Source organism: Nuphar pumila, chromosome 2 (assembly GCF_984573655.1).
Source record: "Nuphar pumila chromosome 2, dmNupPumi1.hap1.1, whole genome shotgun sequence".
Lineage (NCBI taxonomy): Eukaryota > Viridiplantae > Streptophyta > Magnoliopsida > Nymphaeales > Nymphaeaceae > Nuphar > Nuphar pumila.
In genome coordinates this window covers 16,292,372-16,313,010 of record NC_143250.1, presented here as the reverse complement: position 1 = coordinate 16,313,010, position 20,639 = coordinate 16,292,372, and the positions used below count along the sequence as shown (strand labels likewise).

The following is a 20,639-nucleotide window of genomic DNA, read 5'->3' as shown; positions in this document are numbered from 1 at the left end:
TTTTGAAAAATGTTTGGCATATATGAAAAATTCCATATTATGTGTCCGTTTTATACGAGCAACATTTAATTAAGAAAGTTTTTTTTTAATACCGATTGAATTAAGTTTTAAAATGGTCTTATGGAATATGGTGATTTTCTTTCTATCTTTACACTCTTAAGGATGTTTTCAACATTTAGAGAGTTCTCTCTCTTTTCAATAAGAGACATTTATATTTTTATGTTGTGATTGTCTCTTGTGGGTTTTGGGTGTTTGCCCTTTTGTTTGTTCATTAGTGAATGTTGTAAGTGCTTAATGCACTCTTTTGCTTTTCCGCATATTTCATTACAAAAGTTATGGTCTTCACTAATGTTTATTGTGTACTTATTTCATTAGGAGTAGGTAATAATCTATTAAGTCATGTTTTTCGATAAAACTTAAGAGTGTTAAATTTTTCCTCAATAAATGTTTACTTTTTATTTAAGCCATAGTACAATCTTATTTATCATAAGGTTTTGTTAATGAATCTATTTTGTTGGGATTTCTTCCACTTTAATGGAGTTTTCTCCTTCTTTGGGAGTTGTATATGTTTGTTTGTTCAAACTCTCCTTAAGGAGCCTTTCGGTCCTTATAATCTTCTTGTGAGTATATACTCTTTTATGAAGATTTCATGATTGTTTATCATTTTTAAGTTGAAATAGTAGATTTCATAAGTTTTTCGAAATTCACCATCTTTATGAATGCCTATATTGGCCTAAGTTTGTTATTTTTGAACTTCACCAACTTCACCGTTTAATTGCACCTTATGTCTTTCATAGTTAAGGCTTGTTTGTTCCAAATCGGTTCATACACATGATGTTGCTTAATATTTCATGTTATGTTGCATAGTAAGCCTTTTTTTTTGGTGTACATGACTTCTTTTGAAGATTAAGCATATTTCGTGGTTATGCAAAATTGTTTTGATGGATTATATTGGACCTTTGATTCAATTTGTTAATCGGTCCTCTTTGTAAAAAAAAATTATTTGGAAAATGATTCCTTATGTGTTTATTGCCCTTTTGTGGCATTTATGTTTGTCCATCACATGTTATTTAATGCATCATTGTTTTGGCCTTTTTATTGTTTTATTAGAGATGTTTGTTGAGGTGAGTTATGGGCACCTCGTGTTATATCATTTTAGATTGTCCAAATTGCCATATTATAGATGGTGGTTGAGGTGAGTTATGGGCACCTTGGGACTCTAGAATGATTTGGTATATGATCTCTAATTATGAGTGTGACACTCGTTGTTATGTCTTTTTAGATTGTCCACTTACCATATTATAGATGGTGGTTGAGGTGAGTTATGGACACCTTGGGACTCTAGAATGATTTGATATATGAGTGTGTCACTAGTTTGTTCCTGTGCCATTGATATTATGGATGCTTCTAAGTAAATGTGATGGACATATGGTATTTGAAACCTTAAATGTTTTAAGGTACATTTAAAATCAAGATGTTTTGGGATTATAGCCCAACCTTTTATTTGTTTATGAATCTTATGAGTGCATTTGCACATTTGTGATTCCGTATGTTGTGCTCATTGTGCACATGTGTTCTTGTGATTTTGCACAAGTATTCTAAGTGTTCTTGGTGTGTGTATGTTCACACATTTGTTCTCAAGAATTTTATTTTATCAATTATAGTATCTTGTTGAAGATATTTTTTACATGCATGTTATTGTTATGAGAATTCATTTTTAAAGGAGTATTGTTTTATTCGAGGTTTATTTTCATTACAAGTTTATTGCCTCAAAAGTCTTTTCCTTTTATGCCCATTATCTAAGTGTCATCATATGTAGACAAGAATTTTATTACACCTTCGTGTGTTTTTAGCCCTTTGTTGGCTTTTGCTCTCTTGGTCTAGTAGCTGAACACACTTGTCTTGAGTGATCTTATATGTAGACAAGACACGTTGATTCACACCATCGTGTGTGATCTTAGTCCATGTTGGCGTTTGTGTTCTTGTTCTAGTCGCTTAGATGTATGCCCATGGTTGGCTTATTTCACTCATTTCAAATGTCGTCTTATGTAGACAAGAGATGTATTATGTTTTAGCCCATGGTTGGCTTATTTCTCTTGTTCTAGTAGCTGAACATACTTGGTTTTAAGTGTATTTTTTACGTAGACAAGAGATACTTTTTAGTCCATGTTGGCATGTATTCTCTTGTTCTTGTCGTAGATGTACTTATTTCAAGTATTATTATATGTAGACAAGAGATTCTTTTACATACCTTTGTGTGTGTCTTTGGCCTTTAATGGCTTTATATTCTTGATCTAGTAGCTTATACACTTGATTTATGGGTTTTGGAGGACTAATGAGAAAGTTGTTTGTAATGGATAAACTATTGTTGAAATTTGCAAAATTTCATCCATGACTTGTGTTTTTCAAGTAAATCATATTTTTGATATGCATATCAAGTTGATTTCTTAGCATTTAATCTATATATTAAGTGCTTATGGTTTTTGCCACCCTTATATGCAAAATGTGTATTTTGTCAATTAAGTATGACTTTCATAAATGATTTTAAAACCTTGTGAACTCTTGGGTTTATTTTGCCTAAAGTATGTTTGGAGATTTCGTTTCTCTTGTTTGGCACTTCATTACATGTTTTAATGAGTTCTTTGAGTATTAATTCATTTAATGATAAGTATATGCATATGCTCTTTATGGCCTTTTTTGAGCTCTCATTCAATAAAGCATATGTATTTTATGCCTCTTCGTAGGCTTCTTGTGGTATCCCTTCGTGGATCATTTTGTTATTCCCCATTATGGGGTTATATTTGTCCAATGTTGGACCTTATGAATGCATTATGCATTCTTGCAATTTATTTTTGCATAATTTACTTCCGCTCAGTTTGTTTTAACATGATGTATGATTTTGAAACTTTAGTGTCATTTCTGCATAATTTGCATAATTTCTAACATGTGTCATCCATAATTATGCTAGTTAGAAATGGTCCATTTGAGTAAAAGTGCAAAGATATGTTTTACTTGTTTCTTTGTTGACTTTCTACAGGATCGCTAAGATGTGGAACATTAGATACATCATGGATTCGATTGATGGGGAATTGGACTTGAAGATCTAGCTCAAACTGTCATGAAGATGGAGTTTTTCCTTAAAACCTTTTGAAGAATTGGATTTCGTCTCCAGACTTCCCTTTGTTTTTCCAAACTTTCGGGTTTTTCCCCGCAAAGTTTGAGGGGGGATGTTAAAATATGTGTATTATCGTCATTTGTAATCTCGTATATATTTATATTCATATATATATAGATACATATACATATATATATATATGTATATATATATATTTTATATATATATGAATATAAATATATATTCTTTATTCGAGTAAAAGGGTATTTCTGTAAATTCCTGTTTTGCGCATATTCCACTTTGGAATATTGCTTGTAATTTACCATTTTTATTTTTTATTTTTCTTATTTTTTCCCTTTTTTATTTTTGGCTTTTGTGCCACATGGGGAGGCTCCCCAAAGAGTCGTTGGGGAGCCTCCAACGGTCACATATGTGACCGTTGGGGGCTCCCAACGACTCTCTTGGGAGCCCCCTTTGTGGCTCCTTTTCTTGCTTATAAATAGGGGCTCTCCCCTTTGTATTTTGAACATTCTTGAGGGAGCTTATGCTCCATTGTAATGGAGTTTTTACCCCTTCTCCATTATTCTTCAATGATATGCAACTTATGACTTTCAACAACAAACAACAACAACTACGCCTTCATCCCAAAACAATTGGGGTCAGCGATATGAACCAAAAAAAGAAATTCATTTTGGGTCTTCCACATGAATCATTTTCCTCCAATCATTTTTATCCAACGCCATGTCCTCGGTGAGGTTCAAAGCATTCATATCCTTTCCTATCATCTCCATCCAAGTCTTCCTAGGCCTACCCCGACCTCTTTTAACTAATATATTTTCCCATTTCTCCAACCTTCTAACTGGAGCATCATTAGGCCTTCGCCGAATATGTCCAAACCACCGTAAACGATTCTCTCGCATCTTATTTCAATGGGTGCAACACCTACCTTCTTACGTATCTCTTCGTTCTGAATCTTATCTTTTATTGTATTTCCACACATCCATCTAAGCATCCGCATCTCAGCTACACTCATTTTTTGAATATGATGTCTCTTGGCAGCCCAACATTCCGTACCATATAGTAAAGCGGGTCTAATAGTCGTCCGATAAAACTTTCCCTTCAACCGCAATGGCATTCTACGATCGCACAGCACTCCAGTAGCACTTTTCCATTTCATCCACCCAACCTTTATCCTATGATTTACATCTCCATCAATTTCTCCATACTTTTGAATGATGGATCCCAAATATTTGAAATAATCATTCACCGGTATATCTTGCTCACCAAGCTTCACTACACTCCCATCACTACTTCGTTGCTTACTAAACCGACATTCCATATATTCAGTCTTACTCTTACTCAACTTAAAACCTCTAGCTTCCAATGTCTGTCTCCATAATTCTAACTTAGCATTAACCCCAGCTCTAGACTCATCAATCAAAACAATATCATCAGCAAACAACATACACCACGGTACATTTTCTTGAATTGATCTCGTAAGCTCATCCATCACTATCGCAAATAGGAAAGGGCTTAAAGCAGATCCTTGATGTATTAATAATATCCGTACCTAATACTAATTTAATAAGTAAAATTCTATCACCCTTCCTACGGACCTCAACTACATTATCTATAAACTGACGACTCATAACAATCCCTACTCCATTCCTATTCCTATTTATTCCTGTATACCAAATCTTATATCCCCAAGGTTCTATCACTTTAGCTTTCTCACCTACCCATTTGGTCTCTTGAAGACATAAAATATCAATCTTTCTCCTACACATAACATCTACTAACTCTACCAACTTACCAGTTAAAGACCCTATGTTCCAAGTGGCTAACCTAATTTTATGGTCTTGGACTAACTTCTTTACCCCCACCCGTCCAACAAAGTGAGGGAACCCTTGCCTATTTGACTTTATGTCATATTTTTCCTTTTTATGGGTTTTATGTGTTAGCACATTATGTGCTTATGTTGTTTCCCTTTAATGGGTATATTTGCACTCCACGTGCATAAGTATGGGTTCATTATTGAACCCAATGTATTCCAAGTCACTTTCTAACAAGTATTACGCTTGCCTCAACAATTGGCATTCTGATAAAGCACATTAAAAATAAACTTGCACAGTGACATGAAAAAAGAGGCTTACATGAAGCATCCTCCTAGATTTTGTGTTGTTGACAATAATTATACACATGAAAATTGTATTTTCATGTATTCTTTCTTTATTTACTAACAAAAGATTATCCTTTCATACATACATGCATGTATATATTTTGTGAGGTTGACAATCATTATATATCCAAACTAATAATTTCTAGTTTGAAGAACTTCAGAAATTATTTAAACATATCATTCAACTTAACATATACAAAGTTGCACAGAGAAAATAGAAAAAAAAAACTGCTATGCATTTAAAATAAAAAGAACCAAATAGCTGGTTCAAAACATTAGAAAGAAATATTTTTATGGTTTTATTAATGAGGAAAAAGTGTACAGATATGACTAATTTTTTATGGCCTTATCACAAAATAAAATGCATATAAAAGCACATAAGAAGACAAAAAAAGAAACCAATATTTTTTGAAATTCTGATACAAAAAAAATCACAGGATTCATGCAACAACGTTCATAGACAAAGATGCAGAACACTTAGCAATCTTGTTTGTCATCTTAGAAAAAAGTAAGACAAATAATCCATAACCAAAAGGAGAACAATTGAAAAGAAAAAACAAAAAGCAAAAAGCAAAATAACGGATGCGAAAGAGACCTGAGCATGAGCAACATAGAAGTTAAGCCGATTCATCTCACTAGCAATTCTCTCCAATAGCATGCTTTGGGTCTCTCTTAGGTTTGCTCCATTCTCAACATGTTGAGAACCATTAAGAGTTATATTGCTAAAAGAACTCTTGTTTGCAGGAGCAGGAGCAGCATCTCCATTTGACCAATCAGCAGGCATGCTAGGCAGCTCCAATATGAGTTTCTCCACCTGGAGGAGGAAAAGAAAAGAAATTATGAAATAGTAATACCAACCATTGTTTCAACAAGACCCATATTTGAATGCTCCTCAAGAATCTAGAGTTAATATTAAAAACTATACAAGTAAGCTTGTTAATATTTCTTCTAGACTAAGAATGAAAGAAAGAAATGTGTGTCCTATCAGCCTTAACCATAACACGGTTCCAGAAAAAATATGTAGTTGAATAAGATGATAAACAGTCACCGATAGAATCATCACATAATCCAGAGATAATAGACAATATACTTTAAGCACCTATGACCCGTCCACGATAAACCTTGCCTTCATAGTTTGACGTGATCAGCTGCAAGACAACATAGGAACCCAAAGGGGAGAAGAAAATGGGGAAGGAGGGGGGGTGGATAGGCTTGGAGTTTGGTTGCTTCCTTTAAAATCGTTTTATTATCTACCTAAAGTATGTATACTTTTTATCAAAATCAGAACTACCCATATGATGCACGGATCTGATCATGGCTGACATTTCTTGAAACATTCAACACGGTGAAGCGGTTGGGAAAGCCCCAGGACATTATGATGGTTATGCACAAATGGGACATCATTCTTCCAAGTCACCTAATGGATGATCCACTATTAAACCAAAAGAATCTATTAACTAGGAAAAAATCAAGAACAAAATGTTTCTGTATGATGGCTGGGTTAACACAACGGAACAATACAAAGAGCCTCTAACAAGCTCCAATTCAGAGTTTTTACTTCCGGCGACATAAAAAGCCACTTGTATAAAGGACCGCACTTTCATTTGAAAGTAAAATGCAAATCCAGGAAGCCATTAGACTATAGATAGGATCAAGTCCATCAACTTAAAACATTTTAATGTGAGAGGAAAATCATATAACCCACCAACCAAGAAAGTCAGCCTCATGCACATTCTAGAGGCAGTCTCTTGTATTAAAACAATTCAACTCTCTCTGCCCCCCCCCCTCCCCCCAGCTTTACCCTTTTATTTGTGTATATACCTCAAAAATGTCACCGTAACGTGAAACCTTTCAACTTTTTATCCAAAAGTAAAAACTGTAACGCTCCCCCCATCGTGGGGGGGTTACGGAAGGAGAGGGGGACGACGCCCCTTCCTCTCCCACGAAGCAGATCGTGGGAGAGGAAGCGGACTGCCCCCAGTTAATGCAGAAGGAGAGAGGGGGTAACCGACCAACCCCCCATGGCTATAAAAGCCATGGGGGGGCCTCCTCTCATTTCCCTGTTCGATCACCAGAGGAGCAGAGAGGGAGGGTGAAGGGAGAATCGGGAGGAGTGTTGCAGCCGTCGTCAGTCGCCGTCAGGTAAGCCTCTCCCTCTCGTTGGTTGGCTAAACACGGGGGTCGTCGGCAACCTCACAGTTGCCGGTGAGTTGCAACAAAATAGGGACAGGGAGAACCTTGTCCCTACCTTGCAATAGAAGAAGGAGAACGACAGAGGGGTTTCCCCTCTGTCGTTGCCTCTCGTTGGTGATAGAAATGGGGAGGGGAGGATTGGTTGTCGCATGGAGGCAGTATGTCCGATCGCCGCCCTCATCACCACATGCACCGGCCATTTGCAGAAGCTACAACAGTTCGGCAACAATGGTGTTGCCAGAACTATTGCAGAATTTATGCAGAGCAGAATCAGTCTGCATTTTCTGCAGACTGAGTCGGCCATTTTGCTTGGTTTGAACATGACCGGATCGAGTCAGATCAACGCAAACCGAGCTAGGGTCTGAGTACTCTGACAAACCGACTTGGTCTTAACAAACCGAGTCGGGTCTATATACCGTGACAGACCGTCTCAGTCTATTCGGATCAAGTCGGGTCCTGATTAGTAAGCAGATGGAGTCGGGTTTGTAATGAGGGATCAATTCGGTCCAAACCAAAGGTGGATCCAATATGGGTCAAACCGACTAAGTCTAGACCGAGACAGATCGGATGTGTGTGCGATTGATTCTTCGAGTACGGTGGAAAAATCGAAGTAGCGAAGACTCGATTTTTCCATTTACAAATTAGATTCAGGTTTAGATCTCAGTTTGGACCCAAAACTCAAACGGATTCGATTAGACGACCTGGTTTAGATCCAGACAAACCCTTTTCAAGTAGGTTTAGATCAAGAATACCGAATCCATGATCCAAATCATAGTTGAGTTGAGGACCTGAGTAGTAAAATTTTTATTATGTGTATGGATCTTAAAGTAACATGAAGTAAAGATGACATAGAGGTCATTGAAAGAGCAAAAAGATCATTTTGCCCTTGATACGCTTACAAAGCATACAAGGCATAACTAAGTACCCCGAAGTTAGATCCATGTGATTCTTGAATCCATGGATTCTACTGCTTGGGTAGAGTCTATTAGTAGGGGATGTGTGAACAAACTCTGAAAGAATGGAGTCAGAGTTTGACAATTAAGTTTAAGGGTGTTTTGGTAATACGAAGTATTCGTTGTTTTCAGATCAAGGTTGCAATTGGGATTTAAGCGTTCCAGGTAAGTGAACATTTGGAAATTCCTCCTTAGTTGATTAAAACACACGTTAATTAGTTTAGGCATCTTTATATATGATTTCATGTGCTTCAAGTATGCTAGTTTTGTTTATTGTAAAGAGACATTGTTTTGCATGCGTAAGAATCTATAAAGTTCAAGTGTGATGCTTAAACCTGATCATGCATAGTTTCTGAGTTACGAAATAAAAGTGGCATGACATGATTGCATGTATGAGATTGATGTGTTATGTGAAAATTGAGGGTAGAGTTTCAAAGTCTCATGGTAGGTATTACCTTGAGAAATGTCACGCTTATGCCTTGGGAGGGGCATTGTAAGTGTCGTGAATTAATCTGTGGTGGGTTGTCATCCTTAACAGTTCAGGCATGTAAACATGTGTTAAAAGTAATTAGTGGATATACATTGAGGATTGTATAACGCACTAAATTCAAGATGTGAATGTTAAGTAAAAGTTGTTTATAGGATGACCACCCGGTGTGTGATGAGAACTCTACTAGGAAGCATGGTCTAGGGTAATGCTGAGGTGTGTACCTCGTGAGTAACCTGGGAATATCTCAGATGTTTCTAGGTGACCCTTAGGGGTTAAAACATTGCCCACTAGACACATGTAGGACGTAGCATGAACCACAAAACCTTGGGGGCAGGTATAGCTCCTTGAGACACCTTGGGAGCAGATATAGCCACTCTGGCTCTTCGGCTAGCTACCGTTTGAGTCCCTTCGCTCCCGGCGAGCAACCGACGAGCTGCTGCAGCACCTGTGTTCGTAGTCTGGGCCGGTTTAAACTACGTTGTTTGTAAGTGGTTCATAAGTCTGGCCAACATTGTAGACTATGAGTTGTCTACATGGGATGCTACACCCGAGGAGGCTATGTCCGGAATAGCCGATTAGAGTAGAAGAGGTGTTTGAAAATGATAATAGAGATGCGGTAAAGGGGGTAAAACTCATAACTAACATGTGTGCATAAGTAGCAAACTAAACTAAGACTATGAGCTTAAAGCTCACTACAGTTGCAACGGTCGTGTCTATTTGTAAATGGAATCTTACTGGGTTGTAGACTCACCCCCTTCTTTTGGTTGCAACTGTAGGTTCAGGGACTGCTGTCATCATTCACAGGACTTAGTACGACTCTGCCACATCAAAAGTATGGTTTTCCTTTACTTTTTATTCTGCTTTTGTCTTTGGATGGTTATGATATTGTAAATGGATGTATGGACCTTCAAGTATTGAATAAAAGAAAAAAAAATCTGCCACGATTTTGAGCTATTCTTGAGATTATTGAGTAATTTCCCTCTGGGAACTAACGTCCACGAACCCGGGCTCGAGAGGCCCCGGATCGAGTCGTTACAAGTAGTATCAGAGCCAGGTTTCAATAAGAAAAGTTGGATTGTAGAGGAAGATTTTTGTTTGAATTTAAAATAAGTTGAAGGTCCTAAAAGAACGATAATTACAACCATCTAAAGAAATATGTAGCAAAAGAATCATAGGAAGATCCTGAACTATGAGTGTCTCTTGTTAGCAGGAATGGATACTGACAACGATAGTAGCAACAAGAGCAATCGTAGAGGCAGTAGGAGCTCTGGGAGGCAGAGGCATCCTGAAGTGATCCAGAGGGATCAGATGGTTGTCGTCCTTTCGGTCTTCGTGACGGCCATGCTGGACGTCACTAGGGCAATGGGGAGTATGACACCTCCCGTTCTTTCTCCAGCCCCAGTTTCAGTCATAATCAACAACTTGGGGTACAATGATCGAGAGGAAGAGGTAGCACCACTCCAACCATCCGTTGGAGAATCGCTAGGGTCACGAGGACGTCCTCCATATAGGCACGTCCGGAGAGGTTCACTGGCAAATCGAGGTGGTAGGGGAGCTACAGCATGTTGCTCGGGCTGCGGCAAGTCACGTTTCGGCCAATATAGGGCAGGACCGAGCAATGCTACCAGTAGCGGGAGAAGTCAGGAGCAACCCGGTGCATCCGGTCATGAGGGTGTTCAAGGGTCGATGGTGCAACAAGGTAGGGGCACTAATGTCATGGAGAATGAACAAATAAGAGAATCAGTGCAACCTCTTCGAGGAATGGCCTTACTGAGGAGTGTCAGCACCAGTTAGGGTTCCTTCAGACTCCGAGGAAGAAGAAGAACCTACTTACACCCCTCGTACCCCGACACCTTAGTGTTTGTTTTTTTTTAAATCATGTAATAAAGGCCTATGGTTGCCTAGTGATAGCAGTAAGTAGTGGGTTGTATTACGGAAGAACCCGTGAAAAATTGTAAAAACGTTGTTTTTATTAATAAATAGTAAGTTCTTACGACAAATGTGCAAACCTGTGTGGAAGCAAACGTAAACTTTAGTAATCACTTTATTCATATTGCAGTATGAGGACTTATCAGGGAACATCGTACCAGTCAAGAGGTTCTCAAGTAAGCAAGAGACAAGCAGGCATGTGAATGAGGGCACTGCAAAGAGAAGTGTTGCAAGCCCCATTGGTCATGTGTCTCCACACGCATCAGATAGTCTACCTCCAAGGAGCATGAGAGCAGAAGGTGGAGGTGCTTCACCAGTTTCACCTCGACACGAACGTGCTACAGTTGGTAGTGGTGTGCCTCCCAGTTATACCACAAAAAGAATTTTGTATGAGCTATTACAAAATTCACTGCATCAAAGTCAAAACCAAGTAACATCAGGAAGCAATTCTTGGGCTGAGAAGTTCAAGAATATAAGAGTGCCCACATTCGACGAAACTCCTGGAGGAGTAGTAGCAGAGAAATGGATGATGCAAGCGGAGAAAGCACTAGATGTGATACAGTACCCAGAGGACCAGAAAGCATGGGTCGCGGCATCAAACTTAATTGGGGATGCTGAGTACTGGTGGTGATCCATCAGAGATGTCCTGGGAAGTGGAGAGTTTGTTTCCTGGATTACCTTTAGGAACAAGTTCTACAGACAATTCTTTCCCAGGATCGAGAGGATGGAGAAAGAAGAAGAATTTAGAAAGCTCAAACAGGGAAGTATGAGTGTAGCAGCCTACACCACAAAGTTCAATTCATTATCTAGATTTGCGAAGGCTTTAGTATCTACTGAGAAGCAAAAATGCAAGCTATATGAGCGCGGATTAAAACCTAAAATTCTGAGGATGGTGGGACCTCTGCAAATTCGGAGGTTTGACAGGTTGGTGGAGATGGCATCTCGGTACGAGTTTTGGGATGCTCGAACAACAAAAACGGAGATACAAGAGAAACCTAAGCAAGTACAACAAGGACAAACTAGTTCGTCGTCCCGAAGGTTCTTCAAGAAGAGGCAAGGCAACGACAGATCTTCGAAGTCACAGGAGGGAAGCAGTGCAGAAAACAACAATAAGCAGCAGGGGAAGAAGCCTGAACAACCAGAAGCTAAGAAACCTCGATACCGAGGAGCGCCTTCCAAGAGCAGCAACTGTAGGACTTGCGACTTCAAGCATGAAGGTCGTAGCGATGAAAAGAAATTAAATGCTACAATTGCGGTCAAATGGGACACATTGCAAGAAAATGTCTCCAGCCAGTACAGGGAGAAGGAGCAAAACCCAGGGAGAAACCAGTTGCTCCAGGACAAGTTTATGCAGCGACTCTGCAGGAAGCTTTGACTAGCCCTGACGTGGTGGAAGGTACACTCCAAATTTCTGGTGTTAGTGCACATGTTCTAATCTATGTCACATGGGTGCGGGTGCGGGTGCGGGTGCGGGCGCGAGTGCGGGTGCGGGTGCGGGGATTCGGCACTTCCAAAAAACCCGGGTGCGGGGGTGCGGCAGGGGCAAAAATATAAAATATATATATATATATATATATATATATATATATATATATATATATATATATATATATATATATATATATATATATATATATATATACGACGCGGGTTTTTTCAAATTTCATCGCACCCATTTCGTCAGGAGAACAGTGGAAATCCTTTACTAAAAAGAACCATCATTATCATTTATTATGGAGAGAGAAAATCCTTTACGAAAAAGGATTGAAAAGGCAGCTGCTGTCAGCAAGTGTCATTTATTGTGGAGAGAGAAAATCCTTTACGAAATTGAAAAGGCAGGAGCAGCAGCTGCTGTCATTTATTGTGGAGAGAGAAAATCTTTTACGAAATTGAAAAGTCAGCTGCTGTCATTTATTGTGGAGAGAGAAAATCCTTTACGAAATTGAAAAGGCAGGAGCAGCAACTGCTGTCATTTATTGTGGAGAGAGAAAATCTTTAAAGAAATTGAAAAGGCAGTTGCTGTCAGCAGCTGTCAGCAGAATTTTTTTTAAAAAAAAATTTCACAGCCCATTTCGTAGGGCAAATTTTTTTTTTTTTTTTTAAAAATCCAAACAAAAATGGACAGAAATGATCCTGGGTACGGTCAACGCACCCAGGATTGGGTTGACCGCTCCCGGTGCCGCTCCCGGTGCCGCACCCGCATCCGCGTCGAGTCGCGTCGACGCGGGTGCGGCACCCTGCTAGCCGAATCCCTGTGACATAGGTTTTAATTGATTCAGGTGCTACACATAGTTTCATCACCCCTATTTTTGCTGCACTATTACCTGTTTCACCGGTACCTCTAAAAATAAAGTATCAAGTAGAGACACCAGTAGGGAAGTCGGTGTATATAGATGAAGCCATCCAAGGATGTATGGTACAAGTCGAAGAACGTCTATTGTCAGTAGACCTTCTAATACTGGACTTTATTGGAGTGGACGTTATCTTGGGCATGGATTGGTTATCTAACCATCTTGCAATGATTAATTGTCGAAGAAAAAGTGTCAGTTTTCAACACCCTGAAACCTCAACTATCACCTTTTAAGGCGTTAGAAAACTTGCAAAACCGACAATCATCTCATGTCTTCAAGCCAACCGGTATCTACAGAAGAGCTGGATTGGATACTTGGCTTATATGAAGACTGAGGATGACGATAAACTTTCAGTCACAGAGGTAGAGATTGTACGGGAATTCGTGGATATGTTTCCGGAAGAACTTCCAGGACTTCCACCGGATAGGGAAGTCGAATTCCAGATAGATCTAGCTCCATGTACAACGCCCATTTCTATTCCTCCATATAGGATGGGACCTGTCAAACTCAAAGAACTCAAGGATCAACTGCAGGAATTGTTGGATATCGGATTTATTCGACCATCAGTATCACCTTGGGGCGCACCGATGTTGTTCGTGAAAAAGAAAGATGGGTCATTGCGTATGTGTATCGACTACAGGAAATTAAATGCGGTGACAATAAAGAACAAGTATCCTCTACCAAGGATAGATGATCTATTTGATCAACTTCAAGGTGCAGCCTATTTTTCTAAGTTGGATCTACGTTCTGGATATCATCAGCTAAAGATTCGGGAAGAAGATGTTGTCAAGACAGCGTTTCGTTCAAGATATGGTCATTATGAATTCCTAGTCATGCCTTTTGGGTTGACGAATGCACCAGCTGCATTCATGAATTTAATGAACAGAATATTCAAACCATTCTTGGATAAGTTCGTAGTGGTGTTCGTGGATGACATCCTCATACATTTGGCCAGTAAGGAACTGTTAAAATGTATCATTCGACAATTGTAATATTATATATATAAAGGATAATACATATTCATATATAGTATATATGCATATGTATTATCCTAATTATATATATAATATATATTTATCTATTTATAGGCATAGGGGTAATTTAGACATTTCACAGTTTTTACGCATATTCCATTTGGAATATGTTTGTAATTTTATTTTTAATTTTCTTTTTTATTTTTCCCTTTTTTTGTGGTTTGCCCCACCTAGGGAGGCTCCCCAAAGAGTCGTTAGGGAGCCCCCAACGGTCACAAATGTGACCGTTGGGGGCTCCCAACGACTCCTTTGGGAGCCCCCTTGGTGGCCCCTCTCTTGTGTTATAAATAGGGGTCTTTCCCCTTTGTATTCTTTACTCCTTGGAGGAGCTTATGCTCCATTGTATGGGGTTTATACCCCCTTCTTCCTTCTTCTTCAATAATATTCAACTTATGACTTTATGTCATATTTTTGCCCCTTGTGTGGGTTTATGTGTTAGCACATTATGTGCTTGTGTTGTTCCATTTAATGGGTTTATTCGCACTTCATGTGCATGTGTATGGGTTCTTTATTGAACCTAATGTATTCAAAGCCACTTTCTAACATGGTATCAGAGTGAGGTTGAGATCGAGTTGCTCTTTGGTGCATCGGGAAGCGTGGTATTCAAGAAATTTTTAAAGAAAAATGGTGAAGTATTTATTTCTCTCTCTTTTCTTTCTTAAAGTTATTAGGTATGCATTCTATTTCTTTAAGTATTGTATGAAGAATTTAATATGTTTTTTTTTATGTGTACTCTTTGTCATTATGTCTTTTTATAAAAATTTGAGTTACTTGATACTCTATTGAATCTTTTTCGTATACATACTTTTTCGTATGTTTTTCTTTGAAAAATTTGAAAATGATAACTTGTTTGGCGAAAAATTAGATATATGATTGCTCAAAACTTAATGGGTCGGTAAAGATTTATTACCATTGGAGCCTTGAATTTATATTTTAAATCTAACTTTGTTTATAAGAATACGTTTTATATATGGTAAGTCTTTAAAGAAAGGTATGTTAAGATTAAAATGTTTGTGAGATGTAGTTTTTCGAAAAATGCTAAATTCCTTAAAAAGTTTTGATTCACTTACCCAATGTGTCCTTTTTATATGAGCAACATTTAATTAAGAAAGTTTTTTTATATATATATATATAATTCCGGTTGAATTAAGTTTTAAAATAGTCTTATGGAATATGGTGATTTTCTTTGCATCTTTATAGTCTTAAAAGATTTTTCAATTTGATTTAAAGAGCTTGTCTCATTATAAAATTTATGGTCTTCACTAATGTTTGTTGTGTACTTATTACATTAGGAGTTCGTAATAATCTATTAAGTCATGTTTTTTGATAAAACTTAAAAGCTTTTGAATTTTTCCTCAATAAATGTTTAATTTTATAGATTTATGCCATAGTACAATCTTACTTTATCATAAGGTTTTTTTAACAAATCTATTATTCTTCTTTGTTGGAATTTCTCTCACTTTAGTGGAGTTTCCCCCTTCTTTGGGAATTTTGTGTGTTTTGAGCTCTCTTTAAGGAGCCTTTCGGTCCTTATAATCTTCTTGTGAGTATATACTCTTTTATGAAGATTTCATGGTTGTTGTGAGAAGATTGTTTGTGAGTATCTTTTTCCTTGCATAATATCCTTCAACGACTCATTAATACTTGTAACCCTTTGTGGATCTTTTGAGATTGGTTGTGAGCATCATTTTTTAAGTTACAATAGTCGATTTCATAAGATTTTTCAAACTTCACCATCTTTATGAATGCCTATATTGGCCTAAGTTTGTTATTTGCTCATTCAAGATTATTGTCATTTAAAAAACTTGCATTGCATAAAAGTGCATCTATTATCATTTGGTGTGCATTTAATTGCACTTTATATCTATCATAGTTGAGGCTTGTTTTTTACTTTTTGATTATTTCAAATCGGTTCTTACGCATGATGTTGCTTAATATTTCATAATTGTGTTAGTTACATAATAAGTTTTTTTTGTATAAATGACTTCTTTTGAAGATTAAGCATAATTCATGTTTATGCAAAATTGTTGTTATAAAGCATATTATTGTGATTGATTATATTGGACCTTTGATTCAATTTTTAATCGGTCCTCTTTTCTTTGAAAAATGATTCCTAAAGTGTTTATTGCCTTTTTGTGGCATTTATATTTGTCCATCACATGTTTCTTTAATGCATCATTGTTTTGGCCTTATTATTGTTTTATTAGAGATGTTTGTTGAGGTGAGTTATGGGCACATCGTGTTATATCATTTTAGATTGTCCAAATTGCCATATTATAGATGGTGGTTGAGGTGAGTTATGAGCACCTTGGGACCCTAGAATGATTTGGTATATGATCTTTAATTATGAGTGTGACACTCGTTGTTATGTCTTTTTAGTTTGTCCACTTACCATATTATAGATGGTGGTTGAGGTGAGTTATGGGCACCTTGGGACTCTAGAATGATTTGGTATATGAGTGTGTCACTAGTTTGATGTTGGCCATTGATCTTATGGATGCTCTTATTTATATATAAATGTGATGGATATATGATGTTTGAAACCTTAAAATGTTTTAAGGTATATTAAAATCAAGGTTTTAGGGATTATTGCCCAACCTTCCATTGTTTATGAAAATTATGAGTGCATTTGCACATTTGTGATTTTGTGCTTTTGTGCACAAGTGTTCCATATGTTCTTGGTGTGCGTATGTTCACACATTTATTTTCAAGAATATTGTTCTATCGGTTGTTGTATCTTGTTGAAGATACTTTTACATAGTTTATTCCAAAATGTTATTTTTATGGGTATTCTTTTTTAAGAATATTGTTCTATTGATTCAAGGTTTGATTTATATATATATGTTTGTCATTACAAGTTTGATTACCTCAAAAGTCTTCTCCTTTTATGCCCCTTATCTAAGTGTCATCATATGTAGACAAGAATTTTATTACACCTTCGTGTGTTGGTAGCCCTTTGTTGGCTTTTGCTCTCTTAGTCTAGTAGCTGAACACATTTGTCTTGAGTGTTATTTTATGTAGACAAGGCACGTTGATTCACACCATGGTGTGTGATTTTAGTCTATGTTGGCGTTTGTGTCCTTGCTCTAGTCGCTGAGATGTATGCCCATGGTTGGCTTATTTCACTCATTTCAAGTGTCATCTTATGTAGACAAGAGATGTATTGTGGTTTAGCCCATGGTTGGCTTGTTACTCTTGTTCTAGTAGCTGAACATACTTGGTTTTGAGTGTATTTTTACGTAGACAAGAGATGCTTTTGGTCCATGTTGGCGTGTATTCTCTTGTTCTTGTCGTAGATGCACTCATTTCAAGTATTATTATATGTAGACAAAAGGTTCTTTTGCACACCTTTGTGTGTGTCTTTGGCCTTTATTAGCATTATATCTATATTCTTGATCTAGTAGCTTATACACTTGATTTATGGGTTTTGGAGGACTAATGAGGTAATTGTTTGTAATGGATGAACTATTGTTGAAATTTGCAAAATTTCATTCATGGCTTATGTTTTAAGATATTCAAGTGAATCATATTTTTGATATGCATATTTTAAAATCAAGTTGATTTTTTGGCATTTAATCTATATATTAAGTGCTTATGGTATTTTGGCCACTTTTGTATGCAAAATGTGTCTTTTTTTGTCAATTGAGTGAGATTTTCCTAAATGGGTAAGATTCTCTACTCAAATAACACTATTCGTTTTGCCTCGTAAATGGATTTAAAACCTTGTGAACTCTTGTGTTTATTTTTGTCTAAAGTATGCTAGGAGACTTCGTTTCTCTTGTTTGGCACTTCATTACATGTTTGAAGCATGTTCATTAATGATTCATTTACGTATTAATTCATTTCATGATAATATATGCATATGCTCTTTATGGCCTTTTAGGATCTCATTCAATAAAGTATATGTTGCTTATGCCTCTTCGTAGGATTATTGTGGTGTCCCCTAGTGGACTATTTTGTTATTCCCCCATTATGGGGTTGTGTTTGTCCAATATTGAACCTTATGAATGCATTATGCATTCTTGCAATATGTTTTCGCTCACTCTTTAAACATGATATATGATTTTGAAAACTTTGGTTTTCTAAATTTTCTTTTCATACTAAAGTAATTATCTTATTATGCATAAATTTTGCACCTTGTTAGGAATGTTCTTTTTTGAGTAAAGTGCAAAGATATTTTTTACTTGTTCTTTGTTGTTGTTCCTCAGGATCTTGAAGATAAGAGGAAAAGAAGTACCTTGAATAGATCATGGAAGGTGCTCATCGTTAAAGACATTGAAGGGAGACATTTACAATGGCATTCATACTGAAGGCTCTTGAAGCCTTGAGATTCTTCCTCTTACTTTCTTCAATCTTTTCGTTCCCCCACGCAAAGCTTGAGGGGGAGTGTTAAAATGTATCATTCGACAATTGTAATATTATATATATAAAGGATAATACATATTCATATATAGTATATATGCATATGTATTATCCTAATTATATATATATAATATATATTTATCTATTTATAGGCATAGGGGTAGTTTAGACATTTCACAGTTTTTACGCATATTCCATTTGGAATATGTTTGTAATTTTATTTTTATTTTTCTTTTTTATTTTTCTTTTTTATTTTTCCCTTTTTTGTGGTTTGCGCCACCTAGGGAGGCTCCCCAAAGAGTCGTTGGGGGCTCCCAACGACTCCTTTGGGAACCCCCTTGGTGGCCCCTCTCTTGTGTTATAAATAGGGGTCTTTCCCCTTTGTATTCTTTACTCCTTGGAGGAGCTTATGCTCCATTGTATGGGGTTTATACCCCCTTCTTCCTTCTTCAATAATATTCAACTTATGACTTTATGTCATATTTTTGCCCCTTGTGTGGGTTTATGTGTTAGCACATTATGTGCTTGTGTTGTTCCCTTTAATGGGTTTATTCGCACTTCATGTGCATGTGTATGGGTTCTTTATTGAACCTAATGTATTCAAAGCCACTTTCTAACAGGAACAACACGCAGAACATTTGAGAATCGTTTTGCAAATACTTAGAGATCAAAAGTTATATGTTAAGTTCTCTAAGTGTGCGTTCTGGCTTGATCAGGTGTCATTTTTGGGACATATTATCAGTAAAGAGGGAGTGATGGTGGATCCAGCAAAAGTTGAAACGGTAACCAACTGGCCTACACCCAAGAATGCCACAGAAATTCGAAGTTTTCTTGGGTTGGCTGGTTACTACAAATGCTTTGTAGAAGGATTTTCTATATTGACAGCTCTCATGACTAAGCTGACAAAGAAAGAAATGAAGTTTGAGTGGAATGAGAAGTGCGAGAAAAGCTTTCAAGAAATCAAGAAGTGATTGACCATTGCACCAGTGTTAATTTTGTCTTCTGGCACTGGAGGTTTTACCGTTTATAGCGATGCATCACATAAAGGATTGGGTTGCGTTCTGATGCAACATGGCAGAGTTATCACATATGCCTCAAGACAACTAAAGGTGCATGAGATAAATTATCCAACTCATGACCTAGAATTGGCTGCAGTAGTATTCGCACTAAAAATATGGCGACATTACTTATATGGAGAACAATTTGAGGTATTCATTGATCATCAAAGTTTGAAATATTTGTTCTCTCAAAAGGAATTGAATATGAGACAACGGCGATGGCTAGAATTATTAAAAGATTATGATTTCGAGCTAAAGTATCACCCAGAGAAAGCTAATGTAGTAGCTGACGCACTCAGCCGAAAAGCAGAATCAGTCACGAGACTATCTATATCAAGTTTGTTGGTAAGCATTGTAGAACAAAAAGCAGAAGTGCAATGTCTGCCGGGTCGATTGATGTTTGTCCAGACGACCTTAGGGTCAAAAATTTGGGACAAAATCAGAGAAAAGCAACTCTTAGATCAAGAGTTAGAAGGAATCAGGTCAATAACAATGAATGGTGAAGATCCAAAATTCAAAGTAAACGATCAAGGCATGCTGAGATTTCGAGAGCGGGTATGTATTCTTAAGGATAAGGAACTTGGGAAACAATTGCTTGCAGAGGCACATCATTCAAAGTATTTCATTCACCCTGGAAGTACAAAGATGTACAAGGATTTGAAGAATAATTTCTGGTGGAATGGAATGAAGAGAGATATTGCTGAGTATGTTAGTAAGTGTCTAATATGTCAGCAAGTAAAGATTGAACATCAGAGGCCAAGTGGCCTATTGCAACCACTACCTATTCCTGTATGGAAGTGGGCGGATATAACGATGGATTTTGCTATAGGATTTCCTAAGACCAGAGAGGGAATGAATGTGATTTGGGTAATTGTTGATAGACTGACCAAGTCTGCACATTTTCTCGCGTGCAAGACAATGTGTTCCTTTGAACAATTAGTTCGTCTTTTCATAAAAGAGATAGTGAGATTGCAC

At 37.2% G+C, this 20,639-nt stretch overlaps 1 protein-coding gene across 1 annotated transcript in view; it reads right to left on the bottom strand.

Annotated features, from left to right (window-relative positions):
• Positions 1–20,639, bottom strand: part of LOC149844881 (conserved oligomeric Golgi complex subunit 2-like) — a 32,249-nt gene that overhangs the window by 6,941 nt on the left and 4,669 nt on the right. Inside the window, exon 2 of the mRNA XM_089995340.1 lies at positions 5,890–6,108. Within this exon, the coding sequence (XP_089851466.1) occupies positions 5,890–6,108 (219 nt within the window). The remainder of the gene's footprint in view (positions 1–5,889; positions 6,109–20,639) is intronic.